The 14,382-nt window shown below is 37.5% G+C and overlaps 1 protein-coding gene across 12 annotated transcripts in view; it reads right to left on the reverse strand.

The window, feature by feature from the left end:
* The window catches only part of akap13 (A-kinase anchoring protein 13), a 151,198-nt gene that overhangs the window by 24,757 nt on the left and 112,059 nt on the right, over positions 1-14,382 (reverse strand). For 8 of the 12 annotated variants that reach the window (XM_012959563.3, XM_012959566.3, XM_004912654.4 and 5 more), the window contains 7 exons: positions 13,769-13,961; positions 12,976-13,078; positions 11,999-12,118; positions 11,198-11,240; positions 10,897-11,029; positions 6,832-7,006; positions 462-529 (listed from right to left, as the gene is read on the reverse strand). In XM_012959563.3, the coding sequence (XP_012815017.2) occupies positions 462-529; positions 6,832-7,006; positions 10,897-11,029; positions 11,198-11,240; positions 11,999-12,118; positions 12,976-13,078; positions 13,769-13,961 (835 nt within the window). The remainder of the gene's footprint in view (positions 1-461; positions 530-6,831; positions 7,007-10,896; positions 11,030-11,197; positions 11,241-11,998; positions 12,119-12,975; positions 13,079-13,768; positions 13,962-14,382) is intronic. The other 4 variants (XM_012959568.3, XM_012959565.3, XM_012959561.3 and 1 more) reach the window with 2 other exon arrangements.

Raw genomic sequence — 14,382 nt, forward strand, 5'->3', positions numbered from 1 at the left:
AGACTCTTCCTAAAAGTGAGTGAGTGAAGGAACACAGGCTCATTGGTAGTATTCTTCAGCCCAATGGCCACAGTCCCACAATTCTTCTTAAGGCAGTCAGCTGGCAAGGCTTCAGGGATCAATTCTACTCCAAAAAGGTAGGTCCAGTCCTGAGCCACCTTTGATTACCAAATCACAATGGACACCTTAAATGTTTTAGCCCCAACCAAAGAAAATAGAGGAGCAAGTAAATTGGCTTTACTGGCTTTACATGCACAGAGTCATGCTTAATGGTGTCATACTGTGAAACTTACAACAAATGTATTTGCTGGCCTCTTAAACTAAAACAGAGAATAGAATGCCATGTATGAAATCCAGTACAAAGCACTTCATGTACAGATGGATTGCCTCTTACCCCAACATTAGAACTTAAAAATGAGAAAGAAGCCAAGCATTTATATAAAAGTACATGCAGAGCTTACCTTCATTTTGACCTTTGCACAGGGTGTGTAGCTTTCTCTGCAGCCTTTGTGTACAATTGAGTGGCAATCTGAAATAAAAATACAGGGGAATAAAAAGTCAGAACGTGTGAAAATCTATTATACAAATGACCCTGAACTTTTGGGTCATGTGACATTAGAATAAGGCATCGGCTCACTGGCTTATCACAGTCACAACACAGGGGTCACTCATTTAAAATATAACTACAAAAATGGCAACTGAAAAGGGCAGGTGTTTAGTATTACAGTATATGTCATATAAGGGGGTAACACAATATAAGCTGCAAATCTAGTAAGCCACACCAGCAAATCAGTAGGTAGCATTTAATAGTCTGCTATTTTAAATGCAAACTAAAATCTAACTGGCTTAGTCACTAGAACTATAGGCATTTTTGTTCCCCAGTATTACATTGCTTTTTTAAGGGAATGGATAAAATTAACTTTTAAAAAGGTGTAGAAGAACAGAAAATGATTTGAAAACAGGAAAGAATTTCCCCTTAAATATGATAAAGTTACAACAAACCTTTACGAGTAATTGTTGCTAATTTCATTGATTTTGTAAGTGCAGAATATGCAACATTCATTCTAATGAGCAAAAGCTTTCTGGTTGGAGCCCTAACTAGAATGCTACCCTACTCCGACTAATATAAGATGTTATTCTATTGAGCTCAGCAGGAAGCAAATGTTTTGCACAAGCATTTCACACACAGCCACATAGGAAATGGCTTTCACAATGCCCTTTTTAGGTCACCTCCCCTGGCTTCCAGTTAAGACACAAGATATCATTTTACCAAAACATGATATCAAATAACAAATCTGCATTGCTGTGTATTTGACGGTAACTTACATTTTGATTATGGCAAAACTCTCCAAGGGAAATGTACTTCCAGACAGGGGTTAAATTCACTTTTTCAATATGGGTGCTAAGACACAAACCCCCATATGTAATAAAAGGCACTAAGTTTGGCCAGAAGCAGTAATAAAACAAATGAGCAGAATATTCTACTTCAGGATTGGTTGCTATAGGTTACTGCTCCCCCCCCATAGGCACTATTAAGCTACACAGCCAAACATATTGATAAGTGTGAACTGGCATAATGCACACCCTACATATATTCATGGACAGATGTTGGAAGGAGACCCTGCACACCACATATTCACTATACACATCATTTTCCAGAAGTTTTGCAGTTATAGCTGTAATTTATTCAGTCTCACCCAAATTGTATCAAAATATAAATTGTGAAAAATATTTAACAAGCATTGCATTCTAATGAATACATATTTCACTAGACAAGAAAAACTATACAAAACATTCCGTTTTCCAAACACGTTGGCAATTATTGGCTTGGCTTGGCGTCAGTAAGCCAGACAATATCCATTGACTAGCCACAAGGTAGGGCAAAAAGCAGTAACCCACTTGTTCAGCCAGTGGAAAAGAAGGCTTTATACTGAGATCAACAGCCTCTCTCACTTCCCAGTCTCTATGCTTTATCCACCTGGCAAAAAGAGGTGTCAACAGATACATTTTTCAGTCCAGATAGACTAACTGCCCCTAAGCGGGATTACAGGGATGTTTGCTGGTGCCCCTCGCAAGCATAGTTGGTCCAGAAGTAATTTGGCAAATTGCCCAACCAACAAATTTGCTTACAAAGGGGCCAACACACCAATGCAATTAGTTTAAGTCCAGTGTTAAAAAAAAAAGGGTTAACATGCACGATTGTAAATCTTAGTGTTTTGATAATGGGCTCATCATGGGCTAATTTCAAGTTACCAATAGAATTGTGCAATGCATACTATGAGCTCCAGCTACATTCTGGATGGATTTATTTTTATCAGACATATATGCATTTTGCACATTTGCCAAATTCCAAAGGTAAAGTAAATAAACTGACCGTGACCAATATAAGGCAATAAAAACAAACTTCTGTTACTGAAATAAGGTTTAAATTTAAAAGGAACAGTCCAGTGTTACAGTGTTCAGCATCACTGGGCTCGGTTACACAAACTGATTAAGAAAAACAGCAGTTGGGCAGGTTCCATTTAGACAAAAAGATTGAACCTGCCTTATAAGATTCAGCAGGTTCAAAGGATATTTAAATACATGTATAATGATATTTAGAACACAGAGGTTGCCATGCGAGCATGACTGTATATAATTATATATATATTATAATTAATCCTATTGCTTTCATCTGAGCTAGAGACAAGTGCTTCTTCCTTCTTTTTAAATGTAAAAGATTTAGCCTTTATTCAGAAAAAAACAGAGGCATAAAATATCTACTTAATATTAAATAAAGCACACAATATAAAATGTGACTGCTGCCTAGCTGTAATAAAAATGGAGTTAATGAATGGCATGCTTTATAGAATGTAAAGCTTCCATCAAACATTTTGAAATATATTAAACACAGTTGAAAGGAAATTAAAATAAGCAGGTAGCCATTGATTCTACTTCAGTGTCTGTTCAATAAAGATTTCCCCAGTAGAATGTTCATTGCACCCAGTAAATCTATTAATGTGGTAACCTACCTTAGCTTGTAGTCATTCTGGGAAATACCAGTGTACTTGTTCTGGAGCTCTGCTAGTACTAAATCTATGAAACTTACATGAACTTGTAAACTCCAATGTAAATAGTTTCTGGTCTACGTCACTGTAAAATAGCTGTACCAGCTTTACTGATAAGGAATGACTTCCCCTTTTGTACTCTGTGAATGCCAGGTATCAGACAACCACCTAAACCTATCTGAATGAGCTATTTCAGTGTCACACATGTATTAAGAACTTGCGAACGCTTAAACTGAAATCAGAAACATTCTGCTGAACAAGAAATGAGCTCAGCTGATACAAGTTATAAGCATACATGGTCGTTCAGCATGTAAGCATTTAAACCAGAGTAGGAGATCTCAGAAAGTACTGCCCCCATAGAGAGGATACAGATGCATCAGTGTGTCGTTTCACTGGATAGTAGTCTTCAAGTAATCTGTGTATTATGTGATGTGACCTGAACATTTAAGCTGTATCTGTTATGAACAAGCAGCCAATAGAGGTGGAACAAAGTCTGTTGATATATAAATAGAGAGGAATGCAGGGGATTCCTCAGAAAGCTGTAGAGGGATTCAACAGAGACTCTAAAGGTTATGTCATCAGTATGTAAGTGAGGAATGTATACTGTCTCTCAGGCTCACAAATTCACTTGCACCATAGGCATCGCTGCTGTCTGACAGCTACTTAGAGAAACTGTAATATGAGCTGCTTATAAATAAAAGAATGTTGCAATACTCATATATTTGTTGGTTTTTGACTTTTGTAAGATTGTGGCTTATGTGAACAATTTGAAGTTGCTATTTTTGCCTCTTAGGGGGCATAATAGGCTACCTGTCCCACAGAAATTAATGCAAGTTGCACAGCAACCTCTGCCTAATGCACAATGCCCATATGTTAACACTGGTGTTTTACATTAATCCTGAAGGTTCATCTAGGTCATCTACTTGGACTTTGCTAAAGCGTTTGATACAGTACCTCACAGAAGGTTAATGATCAAATTAAGGAATATTGGCCTAGAACATAATATTTGTAATTGGATAGAGAACTGGCTGAAGGATAGAGTACAAAGAGTGGTGGTAAATGGAACATTTTCTAATTGGACCAGTGTGGTTAGTGGAGTACCGCAGGGGTCAGTCCTTGGGCCTTTGCTTTTTAACTTGTTTATTAATGACCTGGAGGTGGGCATAGAGAGTACTGTTTCTATTTTTGCTGATGACACAAAATTGTGCAAAACTGCAAGTTCCATGCAGGATGCTGCCGCTTTGCAGAGCGATTTGACAAAATTAGAAAACTGGCCAGCAAACTGGAAAATGAGGTTCAATGTTGATAAGTGCAAGTTATGCATTTTGGTAGGAATATTATAAATGCGAACTATCTACTGAATGGTAGTGTGTTGGGGGTATCCTTAATGGAGAAGGATCTAGGGGTTTTTGTTGATAACAAGTTGTCTAATTCCAGGCAGTGTCATTCTGTGGCTACTAAAGCAAATAAAGTGCTGTCTTGTATAAAAAAGGGCATTGACTCAAGGGATGAGAACATCATTTTGCCCCTTTATATGTCCCTGGTAAGGCCTCACCTTGAGTATGCGGTGCAGTTTTGGGCTTCAGTCCTTAAGAGGGATATTAATGAGCTGGAGAGAGTGCAGAGACTGCAACTAAACTGGTAAAGGGGATGGAAGATTTAAGCTATGAGGTTAGACTGTCGAGGTTGAGGTTGTTTTCTCTGGAAAAGAGGCGCTTGCGAGGGGACATGACTACTCTGTACAAGTACATTAGAGGGGATTATAGGCAGATGGGGGATGTTCTTTTTTCCCATAAAAACAATCAACGCACCAGAGGTCACCCCTTTAGATTAGAGGAATAGAGCTTCCATTTGAAGCAGCGTAGGTGGTTTTTCACAGTGAGGGCAGTGAGGTTGTGGAATGCCCTTCCTAGAGATGTGGTAATGGCAGATTCTGTTAATGCCTATAAGAGGGGCCTGGATGAGTTCTTGAACAATCAGAATATCCAAGGCTATTGTGATACTAATATCTACAGTTAGTACTAGTGGTTGTATTTATAGTTTATGTATGTGAGTGTATAGATTGGTAGGTGCGGGTTAGGTGTGCTGGGTTTACTTGGATGGGTTGAACTTGATGGACACTGGTCTTTTTTCAACCCTATGTAACTATGTATGCTGGAGGAGATAAAGCATGACCAACAAAAAGTCTGCTATAGCCCTAAAAAAACAATCGATCAACTGAAAAAATATCCTATGTAGTATAATGTATTTATTATTTTCTAAATAGCATCTATATATTACGTTATTACTTTACACAGATTATACATCATTCACATCAGTCCCTGCCCCAATAAAGCTTACAATCTACAATCTCTATTTCATTCACACTTGGTCAAGTTTACCAGAAGTCAGCAGGAGTCAATAAGCCTTACAGTTTTTTTTTTGTTTTGTTTTTGTGTGTGGGAGGCAACAGGGGGACCTACAAAAAACCCACACAATAATGGGGAGAACATATTACTTCCTTGCAGGTAGTACCCTATCTGGAATCGAACCTACAGCCAAAGCTCTGCAAGGCAGAATGCTATCCACTGACCCACCCTGATGATTTTTACTATTATACAGAGCATGTGAACTCTAAAACCCAATAATCTCCACAGAAATGAAATGCATTGCAAAGCCAGATGTCCTATTTCAATAAAGGCACGATGGAAAGCAAGACAGTACTGAAAACAATAAGTGAAAGATTGCCCTTTTCTATTTTTTTTGGGAGGGGGGGGGGGGGTCCCTTTTACTGGATATTTTACTGGATATGCCCAACCCAATCTGAAATAAGAACAAAAGCTGCATACTTTAAAAGGATTATACATAGTATCTTCTATTTTTTTCCATTTTGAAAGTAAATTTATATAGGTGGTTTTCAGAACCCCCCCCCCCCCCTCCATATATAGGGAATTTGTGGGGAATAATAATAATTTTATGCCAAATGTAGCTTGAAAAGTAGTTAGTGGTCATTCAGAATTGTCCACTATAGCTGCAGTAAAGTAAAGTACTGCAAAGGAGTTGCACATGAGCGTTTGCGCCACAGCATAGAATGCCCCTTTAGAACATATGTGCTTCCTACAAGCATGAATAGTCTGAAAAGCCTAAAAAGTTGCACTGTTTGTTAAAAAAGTAAACTTTATTTTGCTCACCGCTGTTGCCTTACAATCTTAAAAGTATCAGACTACCAGAAAAAAATACAGCAAACCTGTATTTTAAAGGTAAGGTACAATAATGGGGGGGGGGGCATATGTTAGGCACCCCCCCTCCCCCCAGTGATTGTAATTACTTGATACCCGATACCCCAGGCCAGTAATCACCAGCAAAAAACGGCACTAGCTCGGGGTACATGCGCACAAGTGCTTCTCTTTATCCTGTCTTCTTTCTTCATGATCCCAGGGCTAACACGTACGCAGTATAGTGAAAAAGCCATTTAACTTCTCACTCTACTGCGCATGCACAAGTGGCATGAAGACAGAAGAAGGAAGATGATCATTTACAGGTACCCCAAGCTGGTGCAGTATTCTGCTAATGGGGGCACTTATCAGGTAAGTGACTACGATCACTGGGGGGTGCCTAACATTTTGGCACTCCCAAGTGATCATACCTTTTCTTCTCCTTTAAGAAATCTGCTGCAAAATACAAAAAGCAGAAGCACCATGGCCTTATTGTTAAGGCAAACCACAAAACTTAATAGTGGGGACGGCACAGAAAATAGAACAGAAACATACATTATAATAAGTAATATGACTTAAAGGCAGCTTACTGGCACATAGATATCCATCCTTATTGGAGAAGGTTTTCATGCAATTGCTACAGGCAATTGGTCCTACAATTGGTGTTGAGCTAAACAAGTGGCCATTGACTGTCTTCTTATCCTTTTCTTTTTCTTTGGGTTCCCTGTCCTTTTCTTTCGTCTTATCCCTGTCTTTTTCTTTTTCCTGTTTAATAAAAAATGTTCATATTTAAGAAAGATAGTTATATTCCTTTGCAAACACAGTGACATAGACTTGCATAAATTACAAGGCGTATGCTTCTGACCATGAATCTCCAGCAGCAGATTTACGGGCCCCAGATATTTAAACATTTTCACTTACACCACTGTTTTGCTATAAAGTGGTGGGACATGGCAGTGTCTGTTTTGGAACAGCTAACATATGGGCATGTCACCAACAGCAGCAATATGCTGAGAAAATGAGTGAAATAATTACATGATTTTTGTATGGCATTGTATTTCGGTGGTAAATTACACATAACTGAATTCATGCTTTAATGACATTTACTGGAACATACATGAAATAAAAACCAGAAATATGGTACACTTTGTACATAATCTCTTAAGTTTTTTTTATTTCTGCAGCTAATTAATTGAGGAATATCATTTTAAATGTAACTATGACTTCTCTCAACATGTTCTGTAAGCGTTCCAATTTCCATTCATTTGTTTCTCAAATTTTAAAATCAGGACCCTATAGAGAAATCCAATGACACAATCGTGGTCTCAATTAAAATGCATTATGTTACAGCCTTTTTATAACTGAATCCCATGCAAACTGAGGCTTATCAACACTAGGTAAAGCTGCACCTGGGTAGCAACCTATGGCAACCAGCTGCAGGTACAACAAAGAAAGCAAAAATGGTGGCCGTGTGTTACTTCCAAGATGTAAAATATGCCCAGTGTTGATAAACGAGCCCCAACTGAGCCCTGTACTGGGGAATTGCACTCTCTTAAGGTCACCAGGTCGGTCAGTAGTCTCAAAACAATTACTGCATTTGAAAGAAAAGGCACACAGTGGGCATTCACAGCCTAAATATAACCACTGTAGATGACGATACGATAATGCTTGTGGATTTTGTGTATGTTACGTGTATGGCAGATTAAATACTGACTCAAACACAAGGCGGGTTAAAAAATACTTAATATAATTTCACCATTAAGGTGCTGGGATATTTCTGGAAACAATAGAGTAGCTTTTAATTTAAGAGGCTGACAATTCTTAATAGGGAAACATACAACCGGTTTACGGATGTCAAGTGTATCCTAAAATAGTCCTTAATTACATATCTAAAGCAACAAAAGTGCTTTTCCCTCCACCCAGCATTACATTAGAACTCTGAGCTCCAGAGCTCATCGTAGTACAGATTTCTTTATGCCAGTCACCTTCAGCTGGGGGTGCTGTGATACTTCTATAGCATGGAACACACAAGTAAACATCATTCCAGCCAACAGGAGCATTGCCTTGCCACAAAAAGCAACATGACACAACCAAATACTCTTGGACTGCACTTCCAAGGGCTGATGAAGGAACCCTGGACATCTACGTTCCCCTACACAGCAATTATATGTGGATCAAGTACAGAAAGGCATGAAGTCCAGGGCCCCCAGGACCCTGAAAGGTGTATACCTACCAATATCTCAAATTCATGGACCCTAAATTGGACAGGCCTGATTCCAGAAAGGATGGGTGTTGGGGAAAGTAGGGGTCTAATTACCCTGGCCCCCGGGAGGGTGGGCATGCCACCTAAGAAATACGGGGACCCACTATTTCTGATGAATGTATATAATTTTAAAAGTAATTATAGTAAGTACTGTTGCCTATAGTAAAAATAAAAGAGCAGATTGTGTCTGGGTCTAGGAGACCCTGTGAAACGATTTCAGGTCACTGAGTTAAGGGAACAAACTGGGGGTGGGTTGCGGGGGAAAAAAGGCACATAGATTTGATTTGCAAATATAATTTTAAAATAAATAAATTAAGTACCATTTCTCTTTATAAGCCTTCAGTAGTTATTCAGGTAGGGACTAAAGTAGTAAATAGACTTATTTTGGGGCATATTTAATGTTGTGTGAAGTCCTCAGTCTCTACCATCTAAACCCAAAAAATAATTCAACCTGTAAACTTAAGCAGCTCTTTCTGCTCAATATATGTGATATATATGTGCATATCCATCATAAGGAAATAAGAAATTACAAGAGAATATTCCACTAAATTATGACTGAATTTGCTAAATGTAAGCCATCACAAATGTTTCCCCTTGTAATAAGAATATACTTTTTAATTAAAACATTAGCACCTTACAGAGGCTTTTAATCATACGCATGCCCAAGAGGAGCTTACAACTTACTTTCCCAAGTATACTGGGGTCATATATAGCCAGTACACCTTCCTGTTATGTTTTTGGTGTGTGAGAGGAGACTAGAGTAATTGGAGGAAAACACATAAACAAACAGCAATGCACACTTATTATAGAAAGAATGTTCCCTTCACTTGCAACCTGAATAAAATATTAAATACACTGAAACAGACTTTCATCCTTACCTCGCCATTTCCAAGGGACACAAATTTCACTCTTATTTGTGGCACTTCAATAAATTTGCCCCACAGCATACTCCTGCTCTTCACTTAAGCCCTCAGAGAATATGATATAGGTAACAGAACTGTACCAGTATGGCCTTGCCACTTATGTCCTGTATGTGCTTCATGGTTATAAAACTCAAAGCAAGGAAGGAAGCTTTAACTAAGGCAAGGATGTAACTTCTGCTTTTACAAACCACAGTGCTGATAATTGCATCTAATACGGCCTGTTGTTTAAACAGACACTGCTAAAATCCTAAACAATAAAATTGAGACCATGTTTAGCATAAACTTGTTGGCACATAGAGTGCAACTATTAGCAAGGAGATAATTATTTAGGTGAAGCATTAAAAAACTAATGTAGATATATATATATATATATATATATATATATTTTACTTCATTAAAAGTGGCATAAAAATTGACATCTCTGTTACTGTCACTTGAAGTAATGAGCAGGTGCTATGCTGATATCACAGGGTTCTCTAGCTAGAACTGCCAAGTCTGTATACAAACTGCAACTGCCCTTTTGTGCTTTTAACAGAGAAATAATATGTGATTATTTAATATGGTATTAACCATACATAATGCATATTAATTAAAAAAGGTTAAATGGTCTCATGTATTTTCTTTATTTCTATCCTCCCTCTACCATTGTGTACCACTGTCTTTCTCACTGCACTGTTCCACCATGTTCCTTTAAGCTATATATTGAAATGTTCTGTGCAAAATACTACTTTATTTATTGGAACAGTCTATTTACTACTCAGAAAACAAATTAGAACACAGGGTCTTAGAATTCAAGTGGAGCTATGCAAATACTGTTCAATGAATGTAAAACAATGCAAATTGAAGACAGAAAGACTTTTCATAAATCCCCAATGAATAACTTGACTTATCACTAGTTTTAAGTGCTAGGAAGCACAGATATCTGATGCAGCATTTTATTAGTCTGAAAAAAAGTGCTTTAAGTTCCTCTTCCTTACTTCCTGCCATTGCGGCTTTTTGAGGAAATAAGCTGAGGGGTTTTAAAATTTGCTACAGTGAGGCTGAACTGGGATTGCTGTACAAATATGTACCCAGTTTAATACTCCTTTACATTCAGTGTGTGTTTTTGTTCTCTGGTGTCATCCTTTATAATCAAGTATAACATCCTGCCCAAAAAGGGAACTGACTTGGCTTGCTCAATTAATGTTGTAAGAAGAACACTGCGTGTGTGCATAAAGCATTCTGCAGATGTCAAAAAAATATACAAAATGCAATTATTCCTTCAGTCTGTCCATTTGCATGAAACCAAACTGTCACTGTAGTTACTGCTGTTAAGCCACTGTGTAACAAACAAAATAAAAGCCTAAAGCTTTGTATTGTGCTCCGCTGGAAGAAGTCTAACCTATTTGCATTTTAGCCCAAAAAAATCACATTATAGATTTAATAATAATTCATTAGAGAGTAGCAGAGAATGATTTTAAGTAACTTACTTTGCTCTTCTTGCCACTTGACATTTTGCTCCTAATGTAACTAAAAGTGCGGCTGACTTTTGTCCCACTCTTACCCTCTAAGTCTTTCCGAGAGGGGCTTGGAGGTAAGTGGTTGCATCCTTCCTCAGATATGCTGAAAAATTAAATAAAAAAAAATATATAATATAGTTTATATTAACCCATTCTTAAATAACAACATAGTAGAACTAATTATATCATTTTAGATTCCCATTATGTTAGAGAGAAACCATACAACACAAAAAGAATCCTACAATAATCCAAAATAGCAGCAAGTCCTTACCTTTGCGCTATCGAACCACTTGTTATGTTTACCGACCGGGAACCTGAAAAAGTTACAGCATGCAGTCACAGATCAAACAAAACTTAATTTTTCAGTATACAAATCCCTTACTGACTTGAGTTTCTAAAGCCTGTTATTAGACCATACATACTAGAATCATGTAAAAGTCAAATAGGGTTACATACTATACCCATAGCAACCAATCAGCAGGTAGAATTTTATGGTCACATGTTTAAAAGCAAGCATCTTATTGGTAGCTATGGCTTACTGCTCCTGGGCAAACTTAGCATCTTTTATTGCATGAGGAAAGACTATTAATCAGCAACAGCTACAATTTGGACATATATTCTCTAATGCATGTAAAATGTGGATATAAAAATATACTGATGTAAAGAAGTACAGAAATAATGAACCAAAGGGACAGAGATTCATCTGTAAAGTGTGAATAATATTAGAATAAAAACAAAAAAACAACCAACCATTTAGTAGTCATTTTTAGACAAATACGAAATAAAATCAGATGGGTTGGTACAGGCAGCTGTACTGGTGCAATTTAGTTATTTAAATCACTTCTGCTGGAAATAAAATACTCATATCTGAACGATAAAGCTTAAAACGCACACTGCAGAACAGAAACACGACTTTGGGAGTAAAAGAACAAAATGCAGATATTGAGCACATGCGCAACGTGACAGTGCAAAGCACATGCATGTGTATGAGGGAATGTTACATGTTATAAATAACATAAGATGATATGTCACATTCGAGGCATGGTTCTATGGTCTGATAACATTTACTTACTATCTGACTCGTCATCACTGGACGAAGAGCCAATAGAAAAGACATGCTTAGATTTAGGAAGAAGCGGAGAGATGTTGAAGGAGAAGGAAATTCGCCTCTTTGGTCGTATCCGGCCCTGAGCTGAGAAGTGGGTTAACAGCAAATGTTAAAGCAAGCATGTACAGTGCAAGCATGCAAAACAAAGAGACAGGCAGTCCTTTGAGCAAAGGCAATAGCAGGACTGCTGTTCAAGCTTCAATGGAATAAGACTTACCTGGCTGGTGGACAGATTGGTATACTGTGCTAAACTCCTACAGAGTTACTCTAATATGTATGCACATAGAATTGCTCATTTCTAAGTAGACACTATATTGTAATTGTAGCAGTGTCATTGTTCTGCTGTTTACTGACTCTATGGAAAGAACTTTGTTAATCACCACCCCTACGGTGCTTTTTTTAGTGTCATGATCCCCTTAAATGAGAAGGTGCGGTCTAGTGGGCAAAAGCATGATCTGATGCGACAGGAAGCATGGGCAGATGCACACAGCAGAAAATGGAATTATAAAGCATTGGGACAGCACAAAGAACACCCTACATTTGCTTATAATCTGTGTAGAGACAGATAAATATCACAACAAGAATTTTTCCTATACTAAGCATAATTTTGCAGATAAAGTTAAGTTTTATAGTGGCTCTTTATGGGAACAAATTTAACAGTAGCCAAATATATTTGCTTTGTGTTCGGAAAGTCACTTTAGTCAATAAATAGGAGTATATGATAACTGATACTTTTAGGTTGAAGAAAGCAAGTCTACAAATGATAGATTATGTCAGGTAATTTAAAAATTGGTCATGTAAGTACATGACCTAGGATGAAAAAGTAAAAAGTATTTTTTAAAAAACCTTATTCAAGTAATTAGCCTTACTCATTAACAAGCTAAGGTTATAACATTACAACCCTCAGAAACAGCAAACAAAAAACAAATGCCATCACTCACTCTCCATCAAGTTGTGGCTAATTGCCGTTAAAGACATAGATTTTGTTAAATGAGTGGCAGGAGTAGGACCAAACCCACGCATATGAGATCTTTCACAGTCCTGCTGGGACAAAAAAAAAAAGAAGTCAGTCAAGAAGAATACATCATGATATCCATGCACAGTTTGGTACTGTCAGTGCAAATAATATAAAAGCTGCACACTGAAAAATCCTTCACACACTAATCACTATATTTTATAAGGAACCGTGGTTCAAAATAAGTGGTGCCACTGATCCTGGCTAACCAGTGCTGCAATCTACATTATGTTGGTTATATTTTGATGTGCCACTATGATATATTTAGAAGATCTAAATATACATACTCAACATATCTACCAAAAACACCCATAAAATATACCTTCGCTATCTATAAAGCTTACTTAGATTGCATTCAGATGTCATTATGTACAGTGAAACAATGATTTATAAAGTTAAGCTGGTCCTACAAGAAATGCTTCTGCTTGCTGACTTGGCCATTTTTGATTGAGTTGAATAGGTATTACATGGTTAATTTTGGGACGAGTGCTTTATAGTGTGCCTCTCTGGTCCACTACCTGGATGGCAAAACTGTACAAACATTTACTATTTTGGTGACCTCGCCAAAAAAGGTGACCTTTCATGGTGCGCCTGGCTTTTCATGGGAAATATTTTACCCAGTACAGTAACCATAATTTAATTTTCTTCAACTTTACCTACCCACAATTTAAGTCTTAATTATTAAACAATACACTGTACACACATTTCTATGTATTTACCCTTTGCTGAAAGTTTCTAGTTGGCCTCTGGTGAAAGCCCTGTTCATCTTCTGTAAGAGAAGCCAATGAACTACTATTCTCTCTTTCATATGAAGAGCTTCCAATTAAATTGCTGCCACCAGAAGAGGTGTGATCATGAGCAGTTGAGGAGTTCTTATCTTTATTTTCTCCTGCAAGGCCTTCTAAGCTGTAACTGGAAACAAAAAAATAGAGGTATGTGCTTTGTGGTAAATCATCTATAGGTCAGATCAAGGAAAGAGTTGAGGTTACAAAGAAGACAATGGTTAGACATTCATTGAACAGCAAGCATGACACACACATTACTAAAGCACAATTAGTCAGAAGCTGGTAAGAAATCTGCTTACTTATGATACAGAACAGGTTTCAAAAAATTATAAAGAGGCGGCCATATTACTTGGTACTGAAAGTGGTGTGCCTTTGTTCTTCACAAGGAAAGCTACGCCAATCACTTCCATATGGCCTCTTAACAGACAAACATTTGGAGCAACTTTTGCTGTAATGTCAAAATGGTTTTGGAATATTTAGCATCTAGCTTATGCACCACAAACGGTCGACAAGGAGATGAAACCATTTCAGTGCCCATGTTAGATCAC

The sequence above is a fragment of the Xenopus tropicalis genome, chromosome 3, assembly GCF_000004195.4.
Source record: "Xenopus tropicalis strain Nigerian chromosome 3, UCB_Xtro_10.0, whole genome shotgun sequence".
NCBI classification, from domain to species: Eukaryota; Metazoa; Chordata; class Amphibia; order Anura; family Pipidae; genus Xenopus; species Xenopus tropicalis.